This window comes from Verticillium dahliae, genomic scaffold (assembly GCF_000150675.1).
Source record: "Verticillium dahliae VdLs.17 supercont1.24 genomic scaffold, whole genome shotgun sequence".
Lineage (NCBI taxonomy): Eukaryota > Fungi > Ascomycota > Sordariomycetes > Glomerellales > Plectosphaerellaceae > Verticillium > Verticillium dahliae.
In genome coordinates this window covers 1-26,480 of record NW_009276937.1, presented here as the reverse complement: position 1 = coordinate 26,480, position 26,480 = coordinate 1, and the positions used below count along the sequence as shown (strand labels likewise).

General features: G+C 53.7%; 9 protein-coding genes and 1 non-coding gene across 10 annotated transcripts in view; 3 read left to right on the top strand and 7 right to left on the bottom strand.

The window, feature by feature from the left end:
* Window positions 1–387, bottom strand: part of VDAG_08870 (ycaC) — a gene marked incomplete at both ends in the record, with an annotated part of 896 nt that extends 509 nt beyond the window's left edge. The window contains 2 exons of the mRNA XM_009656673.1: window positions 75–243; window positions 315–387. Of these exons, the coding sequence (XP_009654968.1) occupies window positions 75–243; window positions 315–387 (242 nt within the window). The remainder of the gene's footprint in view (window positions 1–74; window positions 244–314) is intronic.
* Window positions 388–1,872: 1,485 nt separating this feature from the next.
* On the bottom strand, window positions 1,873–2,745 carry VDAG_08869 (ser/Thr protein phosphatase superfamily; the record flags this gene model as incomplete). Its single annotated transcript, XM_009656672.1, has 1 exon — window positions 1,873–2,745. One exon carries the CDS (start codon window positions 2,743–2,745, stop codon window positions 1,873–1,875), a length of 873 nt encoding a protein of 290 aa, XP_009654967.1.
* Window positions 2,746–3,369: 624 nt separating this feature from the next.
* On the bottom strand, window positions 3,370–4,168 carry VDAG_08868 (vacuolar protein-sorting-associated protein; the record flags this gene model as incomplete). The annotated part of the gene is made up of 2 exons (XM_009656671.1): window positions 3,370–4,008; window positions 4,121–4,168. 2 exons carry the CDS (start codon window positions 4,166–4,168, stop codon window positions 3,370–3,372), a joined length of 687 nt encoding a protein of 228 aa, XP_009654966.1.
* Window positions 4,169–4,627: 459 nt separating this feature from the next.
* Window positions 4,628–4,709, bottom strand: VDAG_20237. The gene has a single exon. It is a non-coding gene; the product is annotated as a tRNA-Ser (tRNA).
* A 111-nt stretch (window positions 4,710–4,820) lies between these two features.
* Window positions 4,821–6,464, bottom strand: VDAG_08867 (carboxypeptidase; the record flags this gene model as incomplete). The annotated part of the gene is made up of 1 exon (XM_009656670.1): window positions 4,821–6,464. The coding sequence occupies one exon, from the start codon at window positions 6,462–6,464 to the stop codon at window positions 4,821–4,823; it is 1,644 nt and encodes a 547-aa protein (XP_009654965.1).
* Window positions 6,465–9,853: 3,389 nt separating this feature from the next.
* On the top strand, window positions 9,854–14,306 carry VDAG_08866 (FG-GAP repeat domain-containing protein; the record flags this gene model as incomplete). Its single annotated transcript, XM_009656669.1, has 6 exons — window positions 9,854–11,264; window positions 11,340–12,425; window positions 12,673–13,144; window positions 13,226–13,536; window positions 13,617–13,689; window positions 14,183–14,306. 6 exons carry the CDS (start codon window positions 9,854–9,856, stop codon window positions 14,304–14,306), a joined length of 3,477 nt encoding a protein of 1,158 aa, XP_009654964.1.
* A 1,291-nt stretch (window positions 14,307–15,597) lies between these two features.
* VDAG_08865 (wos2) lies at window positions 15,598–16,460 on the top strand (the record flags this gene model as incomplete). The annotated part of the gene is made up of 3 exons (XM_009656668.1): window positions 15,598–15,625; window positions 15,695–16,087; window positions 16,183–16,460. The coding sequence occupies 3 exons, from the start codon at window positions 15,598–15,600 to the stop codon at window positions 16,458–16,460; spliced, it is 699 nt and encodes a 232-aa protein (XP_009654963.1).
* A 959-nt stretch (window positions 16,461–17,419) lies between these two features.
* VDAG_08864 (uncharacterized protein) lies at window positions 17,420–19,168 on the bottom strand (the record flags this gene model as incomplete). The annotated part of the gene is made up of 5 exons (XM_009656667.1): window positions 17,420–17,687; window positions 17,741–17,814; window positions 17,867–18,031; window positions 18,855–18,884; window positions 18,935–19,168. 5 exons carry the CDS (start codon window positions 19,166–19,168, stop codon window positions 17,420–17,422), a joined length of 771 nt encoding a protein of 256 aa, XP_009654962.1.
* A 1,686-nt stretch (window positions 19,169–20,854) lies between these two features.
* On the top strand, window positions 20,855–22,069 carry VDAG_08863 (translation machinery-associated protein; the record flags this gene model as incomplete). The annotated part of the gene is made up of 4 exons (XM_009656666.1): window positions 20,855–21,307; window positions 21,378–21,484; window positions 21,535–21,960; window positions 22,024–22,069. 4 exons carry the CDS (start codon window positions 20,855–20,857, stop codon window positions 22,067–22,069), a joined length of 1,032 nt encoding a protein of 343 aa, XP_009654961.1.
* Window positions 22,070–22,282: 213 nt separating this feature from the next.
* VDAG_08862 (oxidoreductase) lies at window positions 22,283–23,198 on the bottom strand (the record flags this gene model as incomplete). Its single annotated transcript, XM_009656665.1, has 4 exons — window positions 22,283–22,372; window positions 22,436–22,742; window positions 22,799–23,093; window positions 23,147–23,198. 4 exons carry the CDS (start codon window positions 23,196–23,198, stop codon window positions 22,283–22,285), a joined length of 744 nt encoding a protein of 247 aa, XP_009654960.1.
* Between the last annotated feature and the right edge of the window lie 3,282 nt (window positions 23,199–26,480).

The window sequence follows — 26,480 nt, the reverse complement described above, 5'->3', positions numbered from 1 at the left end:
CCGGATGAGGGCGCGTAGGGTTGAAGGTCAAAATCTCCTCCGGCAGGGGCCCGTTGGGGCCCGTCTCGGCCGACGTCGTCAGAATGACGGGAAGGTCAAAGACCCGGCCGAGGCTCGAGTGAGCGAGGTAGTTGTTGCGGAAGAGAGTCGGGTCAGAGTCGCGCGCAAGGTTGATCAGGCCTTCCTGGATATCGACGATGAGCAGCAGCGTGTCGTTCTTGTCGAGGCGCTCATGCACATAGGCTGTGGGAGCCCGGTTAGTCACAAGTTCAACGGCTACACGTCAGGCAAAGATTCATGGGCAGAACACCTACCGTTACTCGACTTGGCTGCGACGGCAAACACGAGGGCCGAAACGGCGAGGCTGAGGGTGGCGGAGAACTTCATGGCGACGGTTGGTGAGGCTGAGAGGAAGCTGTGAGGCTACTGGTGCTGGGCTGGCTGAGGAGGGGGGAAGCATGATATCCAAGTGTGAGGTTCTCACTCTCCTTTTATATCTGATTGTCTCCGCATATCCCAAGCCCGCGATCCAGCAACGTCGGTCTATCAACCTTTCATCCGGGGAGCCAAGCCAGCCCGAACATTGCCTCATCTCCTCCCCCTCCATGTCTGCCGTGCTTCGCCTCCTCGTCGTCCAGCGGCCCTCTTGCAACAAAATACCTCCCCGTGTAACACGCCCCTCTTTCCACCCGCGGAAAGATGCACGCAACCACTTGCCCGCCCGCTCCGATGCGTGTTGGTCACGATGAATTACCTTGACCGCCGTGCAGGCTAAGCCCCAAACAAGACATCAAAACCGAATCAAAGAGTGCCTCGTCGAGTCTTTCAGTCTAGCCAGGGGGCCGACCTGAGAATCACGATCGCGAGGATGGGGCTTTGACTCAGCGTCGTGCGGCCCCTCGAACGGAAGGGCAAGGGAGAAGGCAGTGGAATAGGCGGAAGTCCGCACGGCGAAGATGGGGGGGGGGGGGGGGGGGGGAGAACCCCCGCTGCGCGTACTGTATCGCGTTGCGGCCCCACTGTTGGGGTGCCGGGCGGGATGAATAAGATGTGGCGGGACGGGATCTGCACTGCTTAGATGTGCTTAGATCGATGCTGAGCGATGCCGAGCGGGCGCCCTGGTTTGCTCGCAGCCCGACCGGGGGTCTCGAGTCTCGTCAAGAGCTGGGTGGGGTGTTCACTTTGGACCTCGAGGGACGTTACATCGAACGCGTCGGAGTGAAGGGAATGACGTTTTCCATTTCTTTTACGTTTTGCTCGTGCAGATTTGTACATTTGTCGTCGTGTGACGCTGAAGTTGACGGAACGCCTGGGGCGCAAATGCCAGTTTTGCGGCCGAGACACGTACGATGGCGGAAGAAGATGACTGGGCCTTCTGATAGCCTTTCGGCTCGGGGGGGAGGGCAGAGTTTCCTCGATGTTATATTGAAGCTAATTTCCCTGCTTGCGCAACGCGATCCGACCCTGGACCATCTATATCGCGGCATGAACCCGGTTCTATAGAGCCTCTGGCCTTCTTTTCGACACGAAGGCTAGACTGAGCATTAGCATGGTCACAATATCAATATTGCTGAGGGGAAGATGAATCAGCTCTGCAGTCCTCTTACCAAGACAACTAGCCTGGGCATTTGACCAGAAATCTTTCCTTTCTCAATCTTTTGCGCAAGAACGAGCGCTTCAGCGGAGAAAGATTCGAGTACCTCGTACGTTTACTTTACTGGAACTGACGAGGACACCCTGGGCACCGGACAGTCCGGCCCTCTCCCAGCATTGTAGATGAGCAGCACTTCGCTTCGACAAGGATGAACAGCGGGGCAGCAGAAAGAGCCACGAGGTCACACTGAGCACATCTTGATCCATGAAACTGCGAGCTCACAGAGTAACAAACTTTGCGGCGTCAAACGCTTGACGGCCCTCGGCTTTGCTCTCGTTTTCCAACGCCTTGCCGCCGGGGAGAACATAGCCCCTCTGGTTCGCCACCAGCCTGATGCCGTTCTGCGTGAAGCTCGTCGAGAAGTGCGTGTGGCCAAAGACCCAGACCTTGACCCCGGCCCAGGCCCAGGCCTTCTCATGAACGAGATCGGTCGCGAACGCGAACGACAGGGGACTCGCCGCATGCTCGGGCCGCGACGTGCCCTTGACGCAAGGGGCATGGTGCGTCGCCACGAGGAGCCGGCGCGCTCTGCCTTGTTCCTGGCGGCCGCCGGACGCGAGCTGCGCGACCTGCTCGCGGAGCCAGGCGACCTCGTCGGCGTGGACCTCGTTGTGCCTTGCCGGGGTCCACGCGTGGATGTGGGCATAGTCGCTGACGCTGGTCCTGACGAGGTCGTGGCTGTCGTCCGGCAGCGCGGACCAGAGCGTGCAGCCGAGGATGGTCAGGCCGGATCCGGGATCGTCCCAGCGCGTCTTGTGGAGCAGGACGAGGCCGGCGGCGAGGCTGGGCTCAGCGGCGAGACGGCGGGCTTGGGCGAGGCCCGCGTCGTAGTCGAGCCCGAAGAACTCGTGGTTGCCGAGCACCAGGAAGACTTTTCGGTAGCGGGCGACCTGGGCTTCCAGGAAGCGGCGGTAGCCCTCGTAGTCGATGAGGCGGCCAATGTCGCCGCCGAGGAGCAGCAGCGGTGCCGAGGACGGGAAGTGGTAGGACGTATACTGCTGGCAGACTTCGAGGTGGAGATCGGACAGGATCTGGACCCGTGGGCCCGATGCTGGTCGGAGTTGCGCCTGGATGGCTCTCGCGATGTTCATCGTTGGGGATTGGGAATGTGTGAGGGTGATGTTGCCTCTGTTTGGAGGTGGGGCCAACGTCGTTTGTGCGTACTGCCCAGTTGCCTAGGTAAGGTGCCTAAGATGGTGCCTTCCTGACGCTGGCTCTGTTTACTGATCCGTTGCGGCAGGGCAAAATTGTGACGATAGATAGGCTTTCTCGTTACAGCAATGCCGTGGTGATCTGACCAGAATGTATCAATTTGCTTGCCATCACGCGTGACTACCACCATTATGGCGAAGATATGTCCCATTTGATAATAGTCTAGAACAAGCCGCCGTGGATTCGAAGGCGCATCGCCTCGCGATCGCGCCATGATGCATCAGGACGACAACCCCACGTCGAAGAACCTCCATAAAGTCGTCCCATGCGTGTCTCCCAGTCTCGAGTTCGTTGCCACAGCTTCGTCTCGGCAGAGGGACGGTCGCCCGCAGAAACTCCAAAAACGCCCCGCGAACACATGCGTATAGACAGACAGATAACCAGACCGCGCCTATTTCCGTGCCTCCATCTCTCTCTCTCCCGTCTCTCTCTTTCTCGTGTCTCTCTCTCGTCTCCTCTCTCGTCTCTGTCTTCGGCTTCTGCGCCTTCGTCTGTTGTCCCTCTCAGCTCCGCAGCGCCTCGAGACGGTCGCGCATCTGGTCCATCATGGCCTCGTTGTCCTCCTCGTCCTCCTCCTCGGCCTGCTTGGGCTCTTGGTGAACAGGCACGGTCGGCATTTTCTCCTTGGGCATGCGGTCCTTCAGGATCTCGCCGAGGACCTTGTCGACCTCGCCGTCGGCCTCGACCTCCTCGCCCTCGAGGTCCATCTCCTCGGGCAGGCTCTCGCCGACCATCTCCTCAATGACGCCGGCCTTCATGAGCTCGACGCTGAGCTCCTGCATGGTGCCGGCGAGCTCGGGCAGGCGGATGAGCGTGTTGACGTCCTTCATGATGCCGACGCTGGCGCGGATGGAGCCCTCAATCTTGCGCACGGCAAAGGCCTCGTTGACCTGCATCTGCACGCTGTTGAGCTGGGCCTTGGACGTCACGAGCCGGGCGCTCGTCTTGCGCGCGCGGATCAGCTCGCGCGCAAAGTCGCGGGCCTCCTTCTGCGCCTGGCGCGCCCGCGTCGGGTCGCGCTGGGCGCGCTTGTCGGCGGCGATGATGAGGTTCTTGGTCTTGACCTCGACCTGCTTGACGGCGAGGATGTCGCGGTCGAGCTTGCGAATGTTGGAGCGGAGGAGCGTGTTGCATTTTCGAAGCTGCAAGGCGCTGGCCGTCAGCAGCAGTCTCTCTCGTTTGGGTTCATTCGTCGAGGCGAGGGGCGAGGAAGGGGGGAGAGGGAGAAGAGGGAGGGGAGGGCCGGAAACGCACCTGGGCCTGGGGGTCTGGTTTGGCGAACATGGCCCGGATGGTCTCCATGGTGGGCAAAAGGAGAAGAAGCCTCGAGGCTTCACAGCTTCAGAAGCGTCTCAGTGGTACTGGTGCTCGTGCTGGTGCGGTGTTGGGCAAGGGGAAGGGCACACCAGGTGGCAGAGGTTGCGGCCGAGGCATAGGTTTGCATTGACTGACTGAAGCCTGGAGACCGATTGAGGTTGGGGGCGGACGAGAGTGACGTGAGGCCTTATCGGGGCTTGTCACTGTGTGGCCCGCAGCCAGTACGTATACCCCGCTGAGTGCCGCCAGCTGCAAGCGACTGGCCACATATTTGCGCCTCTCCGTCGTTCTTTCCTTCCTCTCTTCCTCTTCCTCTCCTGCTTCTCTCTCACCTACTCGGAGGGGTACGAAGCAAAAGAGAAAACCCTTTCTTCTACATCACCACAGCAAAACAGAAACAGGACCATTTCGATCCCCCCCTGAACACAGCAGGACAAAACAGAACGACCAGAGCAGGATTTGAACCTGCGCCACCGAAGTGAATAGATTTCTAGTCTATCGCATTAGACCACTCTGCCATCTGGCCGATTGATAAAAGAAAGGTCTGGATTGCGGGATTAACATCAGTCATCGACTTCTCGACACCAATCCGGGCTAGCTCGATTTTCCCTCTATCTGCCTACGCTCGTTCCTTCGCTCACACCGGCACGCGGTACACTTGATACTCATCCCCGACGTCCACCGGCAGAATGTTAAACGTTACATACGAGTCGATATTCTCCGGCTCCAGCACGTTGAACGCGTGTGCTGCGTTCTTCTGTCTCGTGCTGACCCAGTAGCCTCCCGCTGGGATCTTCACCTCCTTGCTCACAGACTCGGTCGTCACCGTCGTGCGCACGACGCCCTCGTACTTGGACGTGGCCACGGTCGAACTCGTCACGTTGAGCGCCTCGACTTGGCCCTCAAAATCGCCATACAGCTCATCCACCACGACGCCCGCCGCCTGCAGCCTGTCGGCGACATCGTGCCACGCCCGCGAGAAGACGTATGCCTGCGGCCTCGACCGCGTGAGGTTCGCTGTCACGGGGGTCGTGTTCATAAACGTCACCGGCACGTCGACAATGCTGCCGTTGGTTACGTCGATGAACGGCCAGGAAATGTTCGTCGCCTTTGCATAGTCCGTGATGACAATGTCCTCGTCGCTCGAGATGAAATCAGCCCGTGCCCTCTCGACTGTGTCGTGGACGAGCTTGGCATTGTCGGCTGCCGTCTGCACGAGTGCCTGCACCATCGTCAATCCCGTCGCCACGCGTCGTTGCCAGTGCTGGTCCGCGAGACGGATGCCGCGCGTCTCCGTCAGGAACATGACGGCTTGGCTGAGGCCGACCGACGTGTCGCCCATCTTGGCATCGGAGCTCGTCTCATCGAGCACGACGTCGTCACTGCCGGCGTTGCCTGTGACGTAAGGGCTCCACCGCAGGCCGCGGCTCTCCATGGCCGCCGCAATGCTGTCGGCAAAGAGCGTCTCCGAGAGCTCGCGAATGTCAGCATGGATGTTGAGGTTTTTCATGGCCGAGAACTGCCCGTCCTGCGCCGCGTGCCACTGGTCCGAGGCACCGTAGGCACGCGTCGCCGTGTACTCGTGGCAGTCGACGCCTACGTGCGGCGCATAGTCCATGACGAGCTTCTTGATGTCGCGCGTCTGCTGCCGCGCGAGCTTGGTGTGGTCTCGGTTTGGGTCGAACGAGGTCGCGAGGTAGCGCTGAAAGTATGCCACGCCGTCGGGGTTGTAGCGCGGCAGCACAAGCAGCTCGACGTGTTCCAGGATCGAGGCAGCCCACGTCGCGTTGGCGTCGAATTGTCCGAGGAGCGCCAGCAGCGCCTGGTCGCCGGCCGGCTCGTTGCCGTGCACGCCGCCCTGCATCCAGATGCGGACTTTATCGTTCGACCGCGTGCTGTTGGCGTAGCTCTTGAGACTGCCACTCCCGCCCGGCTTCTCCGAGGTTGACAGATAGATGTACGGCAGTGAGCGGCCCTCTTCCGACTGGAAGGAAGGATTGTGGTATGTCATGTAGTCGTTGCGGGCGGCGAGCGTGCGGAGGAAGTGATCCATCGTCAGCTCGTTCGTGGGACCGCTCGTGCCATTGGCAAAGGCTTCGGGAACGGTGTCTGGACTGACGAACGCCGGCGAGAAGAGCTCAAGACCTTCGACGTCGGGAAAGTTGGTCGCGACATGGTCCTCGTCCTGAAGCACCGTGACCTGGTTGTCAGCGTAGGCAAGTTGTGCCGCCGCGAGACCGGCATGGGCCAGGCCCGCCGCAATTGACGCTGAGAGGCGCATACTGAGGGACTTTGAATTGAGTAGATTCTACCTCCAGCGTAGGTTCGAGAAAGATGGCAACTCTCGAGCTCCGCAACCTCCCCATCTCGAGGGCCCAAGTCGTTATTTAAATATGATGAACAGCTCCTCGCTGAGCACCGCCTCCAGAGGTGCCGCCGATCCCTTTGGCCCCGTTGTCCGTTGCAACCCGACAGTGCTGATAAGCAACATGCATTTCTTCTCGTTGCGATGCCCAATACCAAGAAACTCGTGTCGTCATCTTGGTCCCTCGACAAGTCGCGATACAGTCACGCCAGGCAGAATAAGGAAGGTGAGGAACGTGTCGGTGGAGATCGGCCAACTTGACCTTAACCCGCCAAGCGGGTTGCAAAAAAAATGAGACGTACTGAATGCTTCACCCCAGCCCCTCTACCTAGAATAACTGCACAACACTACTACGAGACACCTACAAGATCTAGAATTATAGTGACTATTGAGTTTATAGATCAGTATAATGTACACTATTTTAAAGAAAGGCTTTTCGCCTAGACTGAAGCTCTGGAGTCGTTGTAGAAATGTATAGCTGAATAGCTGGGTAGTAGGAATGGTTATGGGGGAGGGATCTGGTACGTCTCATTTTTTTTGCAACCCGCTTGCCCGCCCGACCCCGCAGACCCCGCAGCCCGCCGGCCGGTGTGGGCGGCAGGGTGGGGCACGGCGCCGGCGCAGAATTCGGGAGAAGAAGACTCGAAGTACCGTGCTTGCAGCCGGTCTGTTTTGCCTCGATGGCATCCTAGCGGCATCTCCCCTATTGTTTCTTCCCAGGAGGACTTGGTGCTAGGGCTGTTTAGGCGAAGCTGCCCTACGATGAAACTCCGTGGCCATCAAGGTGCTGGTGCCTTCCTCTTGGCCTGGGCGGCGTGATTCGTGTGTCATGATGGGTGACTAGCCAGCGAGCAGGGCTTTGGTGGTTTGGTTGGATAGATACCTTTCCTGCGATATCGGTTATGTTCTGGGGCTGCAACAGCTTTTTCGAATCTGATGAATATATGTGGCCAATGTGGCGATTGTCAGGACCTGAGAGAGGCATGAAACCAACAGGGGATCGCCTGAGGTTTGATCGTAGGAACCAAGTAGAGGGGACCGAGCGCAGCGAGGGAATAGTTATAAGGAAGCTTAGAGGACTAAGGTTTAGAGGAGGACATCGATTATTCTATCTTCCTAGCTACCCCCGAGAGACCAGCAGTTGATCCCTTCACTCGTTGCATAAGACTCCTTGACAGCGATGGACGTTGGGGCTCGTGGAGCACCGATCCAGGCATCAGACTTTTCTGTGGGCTGCAGACACTACCTATATAGTGCAATAAGAATAGCTGGGCAGATGGCACTCCTCTCATGTCGAAGCGATGTTGTCTGGAGAATAGTGACCTGGCTGGGCTCTTCATCGGTGACGCTTTTAGTGCTGTGGATCATTTTATAGGATGCGGGATCGATAAAACGATATGTATAGCTTGAAAGAGAAGGATGAAGAAGTGAGGTGTTTTTCAGAGACATTTCTTACACCCAACCTTGTTTTTTCCATTCCAGTTGCATCTTGGCGTATCCCATGCTCTGGATTCTGCTCATAAAGATTTGCAGCGACGGTCAGAAGCTTCGAGCAGGGGTTTGCTTGCTTGGGATAACCGTAACCACCTGATTTGAGACCCTATAGTGCTGGTGGTCCGTGGAGGTGATCTCAGGAGACGGTGAACCTGGACGATTGGGATGCCCTGGGTTTCGATGTTCTGAGGGGAGATTCTAGAATCTAAGGCCTGGAAGCTTTACGCAAGATATGCCCTGGGACTATGCTCCCGAATCATCAGTTCTGCAAACGTTGCGGAAGCACTTTCAGCCTTACCAACAACAACCCTCTCACGTATGCACGGTCTGATCCATCGCATGACGGATGTTGGGAGCAATGAAGAAACGCTGCGCGGCCGGATAATCACCGTTCTTCAGACTATAATGATTCGCGCTCATCTATTCGCTTTTCTCTTTACTTGAACCTTTCGACAGAGTGACAAGACAGCTCAAAAAGGCAACACTGGTGCAATACGGGACCCCCGCTAACCCGTCTGGGTGGGATCCAGTCATCTGGATTGGATTATTCTTCGACGAGACGGAGAACCTACCTCGACGAATCTTGAGGTTCATCATGGCACAGCAGATACTCCAGATGAATCCCACTCGCAGAAAACACAGCAAACAGCTTTGTCACAAGCCTTCCCCCAGTGTCGAATAACAGCTACACCGATGCTCCTCAAGTCACGCCTGGACATGTGGGCTGGACCTAAGCCATGCCAATCATGATATTCTGCCACGGCATCAAGGACCGAAACAGCATAGGCAGCTGCCGATATACACACGGCAGCGTCGTAACCAACAGACCGCAAGAGAATGGATGCAAGACCTCGGTGGGTGGATATTATCGTCGATCACTTCCCTCATTGAGACCGGGCGATGCACTCCTTCAAGGCTCATTTTGCGGTTGGGCCCTGACGGCACCTGTCAACCAGGCTGTGTCATATCCACGTTTGATTTTCTAGATCCTTGGCCGACTTAGCGGCATCTAATTCAGCATTGTTGTCCGAAAAGTTGGGGGCGGATACTACTCCCAGAAGCGGTAACAACATTCAAGCCTGTACCCTGCCCATAGTGTACATTCAGCAATGGCATTACTCAGAAACAAAGCAGAACGTGAATAAGTTCGCGACATTATAGCTGGTCCCGATGGGTTGCAAAGTGCTTTCTTCCTTCGAGGAAATAGTCTTCTAGCAAAGAACTCATGCAATTGTGTATTCTGCATTCTGGAGCATCACAAGCCTCGGTAATCGACATGGGGAAATCAAGCTTCGGAGGGATCACCATCCCCGCCAGGTCGTCCGGGACAGGGGCACTTCTTAATCTTGACCCACGGCTTCTGCCCAAACTACCGCGCCCCGGAAGGCTGCTAAGCGGCCAATCACCCGCACTACCCGCGACATGCTAGGAAGGAGAGCAGCCTTGTCTGGCTAGGGGCTGGACGGGAGAATCGCGGTCGTTCAGTGCCCCTGCATGAGGCACTTTCAGTCGCGCAGCACGCTGGTCTTCATTTTGTGTTCTATTTTCATTGTCACGACCCGTCGCTCTTGCGATCCTTCGGAATGACTAGCTCGAGATGGAACGGCCATGGCCCACGTCGCGGGGCTGACTGCGGAAATGCCCATGTCCAGAAGATGGACATGTGCCGCGGCGGGCTCGGCGTCGGACCCAGAGTAGGGGACAGTATATAAGGCCGTTTCGCTGCTCGTCTGAAGGTGAATCAATGCTGGCTTACACTTGGCATCTCGGCCAACAGTAGCCATTTCCTTTACCCCTTATCCTAGAGCACCATGCCTTCTCCAAGGCTTCGCCATGGCCTCGTCTGGGCGACCGCCCTCGCGGCCGGCATGGCTTCCCTAGTCGCCGGCCAGTCTCTGCCGGATCTTCGTATCATGCCGCTCGGAGACTCCATCACCAAGGGCAGCGGGTCGAGCGACAACAACGGCTACCGTAACCGCCTGCGGCAAAAGCTCACAACGCAAGGGACCGACACGGAGATCTCAGTCGACATGATCGGCAGCATGTGGCACGGCACCATGGCGGACAATGACCACGAGGGGCACAGCGGAGAGTACCTGCGGCAGATCAGGACCTATCTGCAGCGCTCGATCCAAGCTCGCCCGAACGTCGTCCTCGTCCACGCGGGCACCAACAACATGGACAAGGAGGTCGACCTCGGCGAAGCGCCCGCCCTCATCGAAGGCATCATCGATGACCTGCTCCAGGGCTCCCCGAACACCGTCGTCCTCGTTGCGCCCGTCATTTGGGCCAATGACGCTCGCATGAATGCCAACACCGACCGCTTCAACAAGCAGCTCACGACCTTGATCGCCTCCAAGCAGAAGGCCGGTGAGCACGTGCTCGCTGTACCCATCGCCATCGGAGCCGGCGACCTGTCGGACAGAAAGCATCCCAACAATGCGGGCTACGGCAAGATGGCCGATGCGTGGTTCAATGCCATCCTGGAGGCGCACGAGCGCGGCTGGATCAAGGCCCCGGCCAAAGTGAACGCAGACGAGCTCTCGGGAATGGGACTTGGCTGGGAGGATGCGCCCGCCGGTGCTGGGTCGGCCGGCTGCGGTGGACGCAATTTTGAGAGCAAGGGCCAGGTCTTTGATGGCTTCCGCGTCTGGGAAGAGGTCGGCACCATCAGGGGCCCTGTTGAGAATGGACGCCGGAACAAGGTCATACTGGCTGATCTCAACGGCGACGGCATTTCCGACTACGTCGTGGCGGACGACGACGGGACCGTCAGAGCTTGGATCAACGGTGGCAAGCCCAACCAGTGGACGAGCATCGGCAAGATCAACCCCGACTGGTCGACGATTACGGGCGACATGGTGCGCATGGCTGATGTCGACAATGATGGCAGGGCCGACTTGATTGTCCTGTACTCGGACGGCGCTGCAAAGGTGTGGAAGAACACGGATAAGTATGTGTTCAAAGCCCTTGACTCGCAGTGGGCTACCGGGCTGGCACCTCGTGAGAACGTAAACTTTAAAGACATGGACGGCGATGGCTTTGCCGATTATGTCGTCGTATACTCTGGTGGGGCTGTCAAGTGGGCAAGGAACACGCAAAACAACGGCAAGGATCAAAATAAGAGAAACTGGGAGGCAGCGGTGACTGTAGCCCCAGGTCCTCAAGGCGTGCCGGAGAATCGCGTTCGGGTTCAGGACCTGGACGGCGATGGCAAGGCTGGTAAGTCACGACATGTTGCGACCTGCAAGTCTCCCTCTACAGCAACCTCGAATCACTAACAAAAGGCTTCTACAGACTACCTTATTGTCTATGACGGCGGCGCCGTCAAGTCCTTCCTTAATACAGGAAACCTCAACAGCAACGGAGAGCAACGCAACTGGTTGGATCTTGGGACCATCGTGCCCGGCGTCAGCGGCGTGACTGGCAGCATGATCAGGTTCGCCGACATGGACGGTGACGGCCAGTCTGACTTCTTGGCCGTGGCAGATGATGGCAGCATCCGCATGTGGAAGAACCTCGGTATCGTCGGTACAAAGGGCGCCAGTCTGCGCTTCGCCGACCTCACAGGCGATGGCAAGGCCGACATAGTCTCTGTCAACCACAAGGGCCGCGCAAGAGCCTGGCTCAACAAGGGACTCGGCGTCTGGGACGACATTGGAGAGATTGCGCCTGGTCTGGACGAAGATTTGTCCTCTGCAACGATTCACTTTGCCGACGTCAATGGCGATAAACGAGCTGATTTCCTCGTGGTCTATGGAGAGGGCGGTGTCAAGGCCTACCTCAACAATGGCAACCTTCCAGACAAGGGCAAAGACCGCATCTGGCAGACAGGCCAAACCATTTCTGAAGGGGTGGGTGAGCCTGGCCGCAAGGTCCGTTTCGCTGACTTGAACGGAGACGGCTATGCGGACTATCTTGTCGTCTTTGACGGAGGCGCTGTGGATGCCTGGCTCAACCAGAAGAACATCCCGGCAACGAACGGCGGCCGAATCTGGGGCTACAGGTCCACAGTAGCTACCGGCGTGGGCGAGCCGGGGAGTAAGGTCCGTTTCGCCGACATCACAGGCGATGGCAAGGCCGACTACCTGATCCAGTACGTCGGAGGCGCCGTCAAGGGTTACAACAACACGGGCAATATCCCAGATATTGGCCGGGCGAGGAACTGGGCCAACATGGGCACCATTTCAACGGGCACCAGCCCCCAGGGTCCCGTCCGTTACGCCGATTTGAACGGAGACGGCAAGGACGACTACCTTGTCGTCTTTGGAAGCGGTATTGTTCATGCGTACATCAATTCTTGCGACTGGCGTGCTCCTGAACCTGTAGGTAGTGGGGAAGGAGACGAGATTGATGGCGACTCGACGTGCGAAGATATCAAGAGTGAGTTTGTGCTCGATGTTCCCCACAGAGAGTCAAATGGCAAGAGGACTCTCAAGTCACCGACATATGCTAACGGACTGCCACCCCTTGACAGAGCACGACTCTGGAGTTGGAATCTTCGATAGACCGCTGTGGAACGACGCAGAAACGACTCCGTATTGGTCATGTGAGTAACTCACCCCACCTCATGCAGTCATGCTGTCCAAGAGAGCATATCCAGCTAACAAGGCGCTCTTCTTCCTCCCAGGGTGGCTGTCGTTCGACTCGAATGCCAACGACGGCGTCCCACGAGCGTTCGCAAGCGAATGGGGCTTCGACAGCGTGTCCTGCCCCATACTCGGCGATTGCGGATTCCCTAACGACTGCAGCGGCTATAGCAAGAGCAAAGGCAGCGGTCGAGCTCATCTCATCATGAAGTCGCTCGACAACTTACACTCTTACTACAAAGCCATGTACCAGGCTGTCAGCTCCACCCTGGGTTATTTCAACGCCATGCAGCGCGTCTTCGAGCAATACTACCCGGAGCCCAGCCTGGAAGACGTCGGCATCAAGGCGCTTCTGCAGATGACGGAACATATCCTGGGTGTGGGAACTGCCATGGCAGGTTCCGACACGGGCGAGTTGATCGTGAATGGGCTGTTCTCTACGGTCAGCGGAGTTGCCGAGAATGCGCTTGAGAACAAGGACGAACCTCTTCGTTATGCCGCCGATCTTGCAAAGTACGCTGAAGGATGACCCTCTCCGGAAAACAGGGCCTCCAGACCTTAGGAAACGGGATAATGTGCTAACTTATGCCCCAGGGTCGGCTTCCGATACTTCAACAACAGCGCCGCCGCTATCGAGACAATGCATAACACCCTTCTGAAGCAGGGTCATTATGAGGGACCTGATGGAGCCAAAATTATTCTTGACGACGTGTTCAAGAACGGTGCATGGCTCAACAGCGATAAGATTCCGATTCTCAGCCAGAGTGAGAAGGATGGAGTCCCCCGCATCGGAACTTCCGAGTTGGCCAGTTGGTTCTTTGCCTTCCTCCATGCCAGCATTCTCAACTACTCGTGGAGGAATTCACTTGTCTTCATTGTCGGCCACAAGATGACACGGAAGGAGTGTGAGTCTCAAGACCCTGGGTTGCAGCCCCTTTGATGAGTGTACCCGATGTTTTTGAACAGCTTTAACACAACAACGCAGTCGACGATGGCGCCGCAGACATTGATGATAACCTCAAGGCGTACCATGACGGTCGTGGTTACTTCTTGCAGAGGTTTGTTAGCCCTGAAACTACTGCAGCCCCGTGGAGCGTCTTGACATTAACCATGCGCAACAGCTACGAACCTTATCGTTTACTCGGTAGCTGGGAGTTCAGAACCCGAGACGCTCCTGGATACAACATTTTCCCCGAGGGAAACGGCCTTACCTTCAGATTGAAGCATTCTGACGCCATCACCAGCTCTGTGGAGACGCACAACATGTTTGGTTTCAACTACACGGGTTCCGTCGTGCTCGATGAGATCCTGACCAAACCCGACTGGGATACCTGGAGGGACCTGAAACCTGACCTCCCGGGAACCTTTTCCATACCTGTTGGTTTGGTCGATGAGGCGGAAGATTGGAACAGCGGGGTGGAATACTTCCTGACGCGTATCAACGACCCTGGCGAAGGTCCTCACGACGGCACCCTGTAAGCCTGGTCCCCTCCCCTCTCCCCCTTCCTTGCCAAGAATTGCAGAGGAGCAGTCACTGACATGATCTCAAAGCTTCTGCGAATGCAAGAACAACGAGGACAAGAACGGAAAGCGATTCATCGACCAGCTGCGTTATGCTGACGATCTCAAGCGCGCATGCTCGACTAGTTGGGATCCGACGGAGGGCACTGATTAATTGGTGCCCTGGCCAGCTGCTGATACAGGGTATCTTGAGATGGATTACGTCGCATGTTGTACTGAGACTGAAAGTACTTTCATGGCATGGGACCTACGGCCTTCCACCCATTTCGTATCTTGGATATATTTTTCCTCCTCTGCTCAGTTGTCAGAAGCTCTTTGTGCTTATTGATGACCAACCTGGTAACATGGAGTGGCGCATCCAAGGCGATGGTATCATCACTTAGGCAGACGGCGCTCAACCTTGAAAGTGAAGGTTGACTTGTAACCCACTTACGTTGCTCCGCTGTCCCGCTGTCGTGCTTGTCCAGAACTGAGAAGGCCCTGGATCTGTAGCATGGCCTTGTGACAACAAACAGACGTCGGCGAGAATTCATCTAGTGCATGAGGTGAAGGCGCAAGACATCCGATGTCATCTCGCAATAAGAGCCAAAAGATATCAATGTGGGTGGCGGCATAGGTCAACGCCAACCTGGCCGCCTGGGTAGGAGGTGCCTACCTACCTAGGTACCTACCTAGGTCGCATGATAGGTACATTATTGCCAGGTACCTAGGTAGATATCGACGTGTGTGGTTGGGAAGGGAGCGAGGGGGGAGGGGCTGGGCTTCCTTCCCGCGTTGTTCTACCAATTAGATCGATCGCCCACAGAGGGGTCTTGCAGCCACGCGAGAATGAAGGTCACGGGTAGAGCCAGATGGAGCGAAAAGGAATAAGCAGCACGGTTCAGAAGTCGCAGCAGCGAGGTGCCTTGGATTTCAGAATGGCATTGACAGTTCAGCATGCCTGGCTGAACCCTGCCTCGCTACATATCACAGAGGCAAGGGACCACTGGAGCTCCAGCGAGTCAAAGTCAAACGTCACCCCCCAGCCCATGCACCCAGCCCCAACAGTAGAGCGGTACTTGCCGTTGCCAGCACTGGCAGTACGGCCGCAGGTACCCCTCTATGGGCGGGGCTGAGGCGGCAGCCTTGCCGGGGCCCACAATCCCCACGCCTAGCCAAATCTTTCACTTTCTCGGACCTTCTATGGAAGCTTCCCGACCGTGCTGCCCTCCAATCGCCCGTCATCGCAAAAGCACTACCATCACCTGGCCACAGCCTTTTCAACAACTCGAGCAGCTTGACCGGTAAGCCACTGCTTTCACTTACCCATCCCTCAACACCACCACCACCACCACCACTACTCGCGACACTCTTCTGACAGAAAGCCAAGTCCTTACCACTAGCTTTTGGTACCCCTCTTTCACAGCATCCCACTTTGACCATTCGAACAACAACACACACACACCATGTCTGCTACCAAGGCAACTCCCGAGGGTATGTTCTCAACACCAGCTTGGCCTGCGTGGCGGCCACGACCAAGACGGAACTAACATTGGCCTCCAGTCCTCTGGGCCCAGCGCTCCAGCGCCTCCGACGCCACCAAGAACTTCGTCTACCTGACCATCACCGTCCCTGACGTCCCCGCCTCCAGCCTCAAGCTCGACCTCAAGCCCACGGGCCTGACCTTTGACGGCCACTCCGACACCCTGAAGAAGGACTTCCACCTCGACCTCGAGCTGTACGGCGAGATTGACACGGAGGAGAGCAAGGTCAACCACACGGGCAAGAACATTGAGCTGAAGCTCCAGAAGAAGGAGCTCAAGGAGGAGTACTGGCCCCGCCTGCTCAAGGAGTCCAAGAAGGTCCACTTCCTCAAGACCAACTTTGACAAGTGGGTCGACGAGGACGAGCAGGAGGAGGCTCCCGAGGAGGACTTCTCCCAGTTTGGCGGCATGGGTAAGTGACGAGTTCATCCTCACCAGACACTTTGGGCAAGGAAATTTCTTCACATCCACGACCAATGATTGCTGACTCAATTTTCCCTCCCACAGGTGGCATGCCCGGTATGGGCGGCATGGAGGGCATGGGCGGTATGCCCGGCATGGGTGGTATGCCCGGCATGGGCGGCGGCGACTTCGGCGGCATCGACTTCTCCAAGCTCGGCGCTGGTGGTCTGGGCGGTGCCGACTTTGACGGCGACGACGATGACGAGGGTGACGATGACGAGGACGACATGCCCGCCCTCGAGGGCGACGAGGCCGCCAGCAAGCCCGCCGCTGCTGCTGCCGCCACCACTGACGCCGCCGCCGCCAAGGAGCCCGCGAAATAAGCAGCCTTCTCCGGCCGACGCCCGATCTACCTCAACTTGTGTTCTCTCCCCCTTGGCCGACGTCCTACCTCCCCATGGTCTCTCTTACAGAACTCCATCCCCCCCTTCGATCATACCCATCCATGCAGACACGAAATATGAGAGCAGGGTCGCGGTAGACGCTCGAGCACCTCTTAATGTCGACTTGATGAAAGCAAAAGAAATGATTTTTTAAAAAACAAATAGTTCACCTGCCAGGACGCTGAATGATTGTCTTCTGTAAATCGTGATGAATGGGCGTTGTTCAATGTTCCTTTTTCCTGACACACGCAGCAGCAGTTGGGAGTAACTAGCACCCTGGTGGGTATTTAAAGTTTGCCCTCACCAGTCGGAATCCACGTTTGACCATATGGATGCCGTACATTCATGTCAGAAAGATGTTGGTACTTTACTGGGGTACGGGATAGGAATCAGATGTCAGGAGCATATCTACCTGGGTGGCTGACTAGACATAGGAACACAAGCCACAGACTGGCATAGGAACACAAGCCACAGACTGGCATTCGGGTTCAGTCGCAGACAAGTAGCTGATCACTCATATTCTGAGCAGACCCCTCAAGACATGCACGCCGCACTATCGCCGTCCATGCGAGCCAAATCATTGCTCATATTACCAGACTACTCTGTAGCGCTCTCCCCTCGTCTTTAGTTTGGTGTTTGTTGGTATAATACAATCATGCGCTGCTACTGTTCATGTCTGAAAGTGTAATCGGAACGAAGTGTGAAAGCCATCCGTTCCAGTCGGGTACCTCGCCCCTGTCCGAGCTACCAGGCATAACCTTCCCTGCCGCAGCTCTACTTGTACCAACCCAAGGAAGAAAAATAATAAACCGTGCCCAAAAACTGCCCTCCCGTCGTTCTTGTTGTCAATCTGATGGGGAGTCCGGACCGTATGAAGAATTTGCATCGATGCGGCGCCACTACATGATCTCATCCATGGGGGCGTCACCAGCGGCAGCCGCAGCGGGGACGGCAGCGCCAGAGGCAGCATCAGTAGCGCCAGCAGGAGCAGCCTCGAAGTAGTCAGCCATCTCGGAGTCAAGCTCCTCGGCCGTCTTCTTCGCAGGCCTAGCAGTGCGGCCCTGACGGGGCTTCTTGCCCCGGCCGGCAGCACCGGCGGTCTTCGCGGCGTTGTGCTTGTTGGAAGCGGCGGACTTGGGCTGAGCCTTGGCCTGCGACTTAGGCTGGCTGTGAAAATTGTCAGACGTGTTTAGCATGCAAGTAATAGCTCGTCCACTTACGAGGTGCGCTCGGCGAGCGTCTTGGTGGGGGGGATAACGTTAGCCGCCTGGGAGGCGCCTACGACAATCTCAATCTGACCATTGCGTTAGCAGACATACTGTGGGGAGTTTATCGAGCTTGCTTACCTTGATGGGGCGGCCATCAACCAACAGACCGTTGAGCTTGTTAAAGGCCTTGCTAGCGCCATCGGGCTTGCTGAAGGAGACGTTGGCGATGCCACGGCTGACCGAGTTGGGTCCGTAAGAGATTTCAACCTTCTTGATGGAACCGACCGATTGCGCAAAGTACTCCTGGAGTCCGATGTCAGTATTCCGAACAAAGTGCGTAGATAATCGTATGCGTTCCGTCGCAATAATCCGCAGAGCCGAGATCGTCGATCACACAAGTTTGTCCAGCGAGCAGAGCAGTGAGCAGCCGTTTTGAGCCATGGATCGTCCGTTCAAGCCCACAGACTGCCAGCGCCGCGAGAAAGACGCAAGTTTTGACAGTGCCCTCGGAGCCGCCGACATGTTCGTTCCAAGATGAGTATCGTGCCGCCACTGAAATGTATGCTCCATGGAAAGCGCACCGTTCGCAACCAATAATGGAGCTACCGAGCTTCCATCATTGCTTCCCTCAGACCACTGGGAATGGACTCTCTCGTGCCACATTGTTCTGCTCACTGTTGCTCACTGTTGCTCACTGTTGCTCACTGTTGCTAACTGCTGTGCTCGCTGCATGCCAACACGTGAAGCCAGATTTGATTAAGCAAGCGTTCGATCGGGTAGGTTTCGCAGGCCACGCTCGTGGGTTACTCGCGTCCTCTCAAACAGCCTACATCCCTTGGTTTGTCATCGCTTATCAGGCTGCAACGGTGCTGACCAGGCTACCGGGACGCAACTGATATTCATGGCGTGACAGGGACGTGCTCAACTCTTAGCGGCACGACACGGCTGAAGTTTCGTGGTGCGCGGCAGAGGAGACTTGCGGCATCTTGCTTGGGGCCAGGGAACAGCTTTTGGCGTCTCTAGCCGAAGCAACACGCATCGCTGAAACGCTTTCGGAGGGTGTGCGAGCGAGGGAAAACATGTCGAACTGTGTCCGAATACTAAGGTAGCCTCAGCGGCAACATACCTTGATTTGCTGCTCGTTCACGTCCTTGGGCTGCAGGGTGTCAGTCGGGTTCGGTAGAGGTTAGATATGGCGGAACGTACAAGGTTGTTCACGATGATCTTGCTGTCACCAGTGTGAGGAGCGGCCTTGGCCGGAGTGGGCTTGTTGGCCGGGGCGCGCGCGTTCCTGGGGTTCTTCTGAACGCCGCCGACAGGTGCGGCAACGGTGGGACGGCCAGTGGTGGTGGCCTGGCGCTGAGAGCGGCGGCGAGGGCCGTTGGAGCGGCGGCGCGTGGTGAGGATCTCGTCAAGAGACTGGTCAAGCTTGCCGGACATGTTGGCGATTATGGAGTGATTTGTTGTGGGAGTCGGTATGTGAGTTCCTGCTTGCTAAAGCTGCAGTGATGGTAGACAGCTGTACGAGATGGCTCAAAGCTGGACGCGCAAAGAGATGTGGGTTGTGTTGGTCAGAGGAAAGTGGGATGTCTGATCCTACGCGATTTGCCTGCGCGAGTCGGTAGACAGGTCGGTTGACGAAGAATTAATTTAAGAATGAAAGAACTGCAGTGGTAGTGCAGCGGAGTGACAAAGAAGTGGAAAGCGCGTCTGGTTTACGTTCCGGTAGCTGATGGGAGTGTAATGGTGGTGAACGTCGGAAGGAGAGAGATGGAGGAGACGAGAGGAAGGAGAGCGGGATGGGCACTTGACCAGCGTTTTCTGCCTGGGCTGGGGCCTTGGGGGCGTCGCGCCTGAGAAAACAACGACACCGGCTTGGGCGTGGCACGCTAAACCACTTCGGGATGACCCCTGAACCTGAGCGACTGGCATGTACTGCTTTCGCCCATTGGCTGATCAGCGACCTGGCTTCAAGAGCTCTGACGGTGCCTGAAGGCCTCCGACTCAAGGACAGTATGGTCACCAACTTGATTAAGGGACTATCATGTCTCTCCAGAAAGTGCACAAAGAGCAAGGACTAAGGTGGAAATAGGGGTATCAAGTCTGGATTTCTTTCTCGGCCGGATGGACCCTGAACGAAGAATTGTCACCAAAGAACCACCTAGCCGTGGATGATCGTACTCCCCCCAAACCAACGGGGAATGCTTCGCCTGGTCCCAATCGTGTCCATCTGCCTAGCATCTGTGTTCAAACCCCAGTGTCAGCAGGATGTGTCGTATGGGCATCCCACCAACCTCCAGCGCCTCCGTCAACAGATTGCGGCCCGCGGCAGGTTGGCATTCTCTCGTCCATACACCCCGCCGAGGTATCGTACACTGTCCTCTTTATTCTTCAACCTTCCATTTCGACTGTGATCTGGACCTCCTGACGATGTCGTTCATGCGGCTGCTTGCTTTGTAGACTGCGCTCCAGCGACCGCGGGGGCCTTTTCATCCTCTGCGTTGACCTCCAGGTAGTGGTACACAACAATCAGGGCCATCGCACTAGAGCCCAGAACAATCGCTAGCTGGTACAGTTCGCCGTCGGAGATCATCGTGAATAGCTGGTCTGAAATGTGTCCTCACGCGTCTTCGTGGTATCGGGAGGCTCCTGGGGCTAGGCACGGTCAGAGACAATTCTGCATTTGCCCGCCAGTCCTCCTTATCATTTCGATGTTAAGGCGACTCACACGCTTGGTCAATCGGAGAAGTGGGATGTTTCGACGTCTGGCGCGAATGTGGTAGGTTGCCGAATGCAAGCTGGTACTATTGCTGTTGCCGGTTGGGGTGGAACTGGACAACTGGAGCTTCGATTGAAGGTACGTACCGACATACGTAACTGACAAGGCCAGTGAGCTGGCTTGGCACCCGTCAGATAGTGTTCTCTCTCCCACACACTCCCCGCCATACACGTGACCATCCTGGCGTGACTTCATCCTGGATTTCTGTCAAGTCCCACTTTCTTCCTTTCGCCAAACCCCCACCATTTATCGACATCTTCGTCTGTGACGGCTTTGGTTGTCACCACCCTTCGAGCTCCCCTGCTCGATCGTAGACTACTCGACACTGGAAGCGCCCAACCGACATCATGCCGCCCAAGAAGAACGTTGAGAAGCCTGCCAAGGCCAAGGGCGCGCAGGCCGTGGCCGACAAGACCTTCGGCATGAAGAATAAGAAGGGTGGCGCGGCCCAGAAGCAGATTGCTCAGCTCAGCGCAATGGCCAAGTCTGGCGGCACGCCGGAGGAGAAGCGCAAACAGGCTGAGAAGGCTCAGCGCGAGAAGGAGAAGCGGGCTGCGGAGGAAGCCAAGAGGGAACTGGCCGACCTGGTCAACAAGCCCGCACAAATCCAGAAAGTCCCATTCGGCGTCGACCCCAAGACCGTGGTGTGCATTTTCTTCAAGAAGGGCAATTGCGAGAAGGGCAAGAAGTGCAAGTTTTCCCACAATGTCGAAGACGAGCGCAAAGTCAACAAGAAGAGTCTGTACACCGACACCAGAGCCGAGGAGGACGAGCAGAAGAAGGTCGAGACATCTGCCGGAGTGGGATGAAGAGAAGCTCCGCTCCGTCGTCTTGTCGAAGAAGGGAAACCAAAAGACGACCACGGACAAGGTCTGCAAGTTCTTCGTCGAGGCCATCGAGGAGGGCAAGTACGGCTGGTTCTGGGTCTGTCCCAATGGGGGCGACAAGTGCATGTACAAGCACGCTCTACCGCCAGGGTACGTCGCGCATTTCATCCACTCAGAACGTTTAGCTAACACCCCCCTAGTTTCGTGTTGAAGACTAAGGAGCAGCGAGCGGCTGAGAAGGCTTTGATGGATAAGTCACCATTGAAGACGCTCACCCTTGAGGAGTTCCTGGAGTCCGAACGACACAAGCTCACAGGCACCCTTACACCAGTAACGCCAGAGTCTTTTGCCAAGTGGAAGAAGGAGAGGTTGGACAAGAAGGCTGCCGAGGAGCAGGCGAAGAAGGCCAAGGAGGCCACTGGTCGTGCGATGTTCGAGAGCGGTACCTGGAAGGATGATGACGAGTCCGGCGATGAGGACGATGATGACAACGACGCCTGGAATATGGAGAAGTTGCGAGCAGAGACGGAGGCTGCGCGGGAAAGAAAGGAGGCTGAACGTGTGGCTGCTCTCCACGGCACGGCTGTGGGCGCCATGCTGGAGTCAACGGCACCCGTCGTCGAAGCGTCCGGGTCTTGAAAATGGCACACTCGAACCTCATGTTATTAGAACACCTGCTGAGCCGATAGCGCGACGCACAACGCCGATTCCGAGCACCCGTTACGACGGGTTTAACTGCAAAACGACGGCCGGAGCGGCACGATGCGATGGCATCCAGGTCGGCGAACCTGTCTACCGCTCGCCAACGACGAATGAAGTATGACTATTTCCCGGCAGAGGACATCGTATATCATTGCCATTTCTGAGGAAATGGTTCAAAATATCTTGATTCAGGTCGCACACTACACACAGTTTGACGCACTATTTCACTACAGGCGGTACTGCGTCTCAGAACTTCTCTACGTAAGGCCTGGTGTCAATCTCCTGTGTGAAGCCTGAACGGTGCTGTGTATGGAGATGCCAGTAATCTTCCGCAATCTGGATTCAAGGTAAGGGTCCGTCAGTTTTTTGGTCTCCACATGATGCATGGATGTCACCTACTTGTTCTGGCTTGATCTTGCCGTCAGGCGCACCGTTGTTTGCCTCGTAGGCCTTGCCCCACGGTGTGTCGATGCTACCGTCGATGATGGCGTGGGCAACGTGGACGCCCTTGGGGTGGAACTCCCGAGCAAGAGATTGGCCGAGGGCGCGAAGGGCGAACTTGCCAGCGGCAAAGCCCCCGAACAGGGCGGATCCTCTCACCGATGCTGTAGCTCCCGTGATGATCAGGGTCGGCGGGTGAGGTGAATCTGAGACGGAATCAAGGAGCAGCGGCAGAGTCCTCTGAGCGAATACAGTGAAGCCGCGTCTGTGAACATCAGTCATGCCCCATTCTCCGCAATCTGCGGCCTGAAGAGAACGTACGGTGCGGCGTTAAGGCTGTCGTCCAGATCCTCGAGCTTGAGTTCGAGGAACGGTACCCGGGAGAAGCCGCCATTGACGTTGTAGACAGCGGCAGCCAACTTTGAATCAGGCAGCTTCTGCTTTACGGTGTCAAAGGCCAGGCTCAGGGCCTTGGGGTCAGTGGCATCCGTGGTGATCCCGATGGCCTGGCCGCCGGACTCGTTGATCTCCTTGACAATGTCTTCGTAGCTTTCGGGTTTGCGTGCAAGAAGAACGACTGGGTAAGATTTGGCAAAGCGAACTGCGGCAGCCCGGCCTGAAGAGTGATCAGTACGACTGGCTGAGCACGAGGGCTCAAAGATGACTTACCCGTGCCGGTGCCAGCGCCAGCAATCACGGCATAGAAGGATTTGGACGCCATACTGATGTTGGTACGCAGCGATTACGCAGGTTGTGGGCACAAGAAGATGGACGGAAGTGAGGTTAGCAAGGTTGGCCGTCGATGAGGGGTGAAAGGGTAGAGGTCTGACTTGTTGGTCGCTCAACGTTGCTCCAGGTGCAAGGCTTGATATATGGCAAATCGGAAGGCTACTGAGATGACGAATGATACCATCATTGTCTACAAATGCGCCATTCGAATCATGGAGAGCATGAAGACGTGATGGTGCATCACTTGAGTGACGATTAATAATACAGGTGCCTAGGCTCCCCGAAGTCCGGCTAGGTGGACTCGAAGAGGAGGTATCAGAAGAAGGCGGGGCAACAACGCAACAATGCATGCACCTCGATTGAGAGTGCTGATGGAAGCCACTGGACCAGCTTTGACCGTGCGTGGTGTTCACAAGTTTTGCTGGATGAGCACATGATAAGAAATCCAAGAGGCCCATTTGTTTGATTGTCCTCACCCGTGACGATCATCTGAAATGATGTACGTCCAGTACCATGTTCATTTCAAGTTCATATTGAGACGGGGAGCTGCTGACCACGTGGCGACAGGTGGCAGAAGTCTGGCTATATGCTACCTAGCCGAATGTATACCTTTTTGGTAGGTAAGTCCCACACCCCTAACTCTACGCCCCCCTAACTCCGCGCACCAAAATCGACGAACGAATAATAACATAGAATAGTAGATAATATTAATTACTTACTTAATAGGGCTTATTCTAATAGAAATTCCGAGTACTAAGACTTAAACTTAGCTTCCTAATACTTAATAAGCGTTACTAACGGTATATAGAGGGCCTACGCCTTTAATTAAGCGGCCTTAATAGCCTAGATATTAGTAAACCTTAAATTAAGCTCCTAGGCTACCCTCGTCTTCTTATAGGGCTTATATACCTTTAATTAAGCGCTTAATTAAGCTATTTAGAGGCCTACTTTTACTATTTATATATCCTTAATATCTAGAGACTTCCCTACCTTTATAAATAAGCGCTATATAGCTCGTACTAAAGCCCTTAGTATTATATAGATCTAAGATAGTATAGAATAGCTTAATTATAGATCTTTCGCCCTTTATAGTATTTATAAAGTAAAGTCTATATATTTCTATTACTTCTAAGGGGTCTCTAAGCGTATAGGATAGCCCTTATCTATTATCTAAGAGTTTAAGAGAGGCTAAAGTAAATTTACTAGCTATAAGCTAATTCTACGCTATTTATTTATAATATTATTATATATAATAGTATTATACTTAGCCTTTTAATAATAGAGAAGGAAGTTCCGTTTATTAATAAGAAATATATCGAAAAAGTAAATTATATTCTTAAGATACTTCCTATATATTATCTTAAAGGAGCTAAATATAGAGAGGTTAAGAGGCTATATAATATAGCTCGAATATAAAGGTAAGAAGATAAAGAGGATATTCTCTTAGAAGTACTCTTATAAGAAGTTATTAAATATATAACTCCTATAACTATCTATTATAAAGAAGTAAAGAGATTTAAGCTTAAGGGCCTTAGTTTATATTTAAAGGATAAAGATCTTTATAAACTATTTAAAGCTTATTATATTATTTATCTATTTATTAATTATTAATATATATTATAATTAATATAGGAGGTATTAGGCAACGACCGAGGGTATAGCTTAGTTATAGAATAAAGAGATAATAATAGATAAGAGGAAGAGAGAGATAAAAGTAGCTATATCTCTAGAAGGAGACGTTAGGTCGAGAAGTAGATCGAAGATTCTTATAGCCCTTAATAAGAGCTATAAAATAGTATATTTTTTATTCGGATCGAAGGTAGGTAGGTCGAGGGGTAATTAGAAGAAGGTTATAATTAATTAAGAGAAGTACTTAGATTAATCCTAATAAGAGTAAAGCGTATCTTAGAAGGTATCCGTTCTTAATAATTAAGAACGTATAAATTAGATAGGAATTATTACGTAAAGGGGATTTACGAATATAATTAAAATTAGATAATTATTAAGATCTAAAAACCTAAAAAATAAATCCGGGGGGTGCCCTCTATATATAATAGACTAACCCTTAATAGCTACGCGTAGATAAGGCGCTTAGACTACCTCTAGACCTATAAGGGAAGTAGAATCGGATTTAAGCTCTAGCTAATAGAGTATAAGAGAACTTAAACGCTTATTATTATAGAATAGCTCTATAGAATATTATAAAAATTATACCGTTCTATAGCTACGATTTTTCTCTATTTTATAATATATATATCGTTATAGTTTAGCTTTTATTTAAGCTATTAGAATAGTTATAAGACTCTAACCCTTATAATTCTTATACTCCTTTATAAGGTAATATATATATAGGTATATAGATATAGTAGCTTATATATATTTAGAGGATAAAAAAAAATAAAACCTTATAATATTATTATATATAAGGAAAAAATTAAAACCCTATAATATAGAAAATAAATAAAAACTATATATTATATTATTATAGGAAAATCCGAAGATAAAAAACCTATCTTATTATAATAGGAAAATCCGAAGATAAAAAACCTATTTAATATTTAATTTTAAATACTTTACTATATTTAAGCTATTTATAGTCTATAAATATAGTATTTAGACTCCCTATTTATATATATCTATATAAGGTATTATAAATTATCTTATTTAAGCCCTTAGTAAGTATATCTACTATATTATACTAAGTATATATATAAAAAAGCTATATTTTCTTATCTTTTAATAGATTTCGGTAATAATAAAATTACCTATCTATATACTTAACCCTTTTATAGAATTTAGGGTTTTTAATTATTTTCTTAGCTCTTTTATTATCTATTAATAAAGTAAGTATTTTAAGTTTATTTAAACCTAATCTTTTAGATATTTCTAAAAAAATAGAAAAAATATATATAGTTTCTTTAAAGGCTTCGTATAAGGCTATATATTTAGCTTTATAAGTAAATAAAGCTATTACCTTTTATTTAGCTAAAACCTAGCTTATAGAGTTATTAATTCCTAAGTAGAATATATATCTAGAGGTAGAAGTTCTATCTTCTAATATATCGCTCTAGCTAGAATCGCTATACCCTATTATATTAAGGGATTTATTATAGGTATATATAAGTCCGGTATCCGGATATTTAGGTAAATAAGCCTCTTTCCCACCTGGCGCAATAGGGTGCTCCGAGAGGGGGCACTCCCGTCGGCCCATGGAGTGAGACGCAGGTCAGTATATATGCTAGTGGCGAAAATATCGTGCGCAAGCGTCAGACAG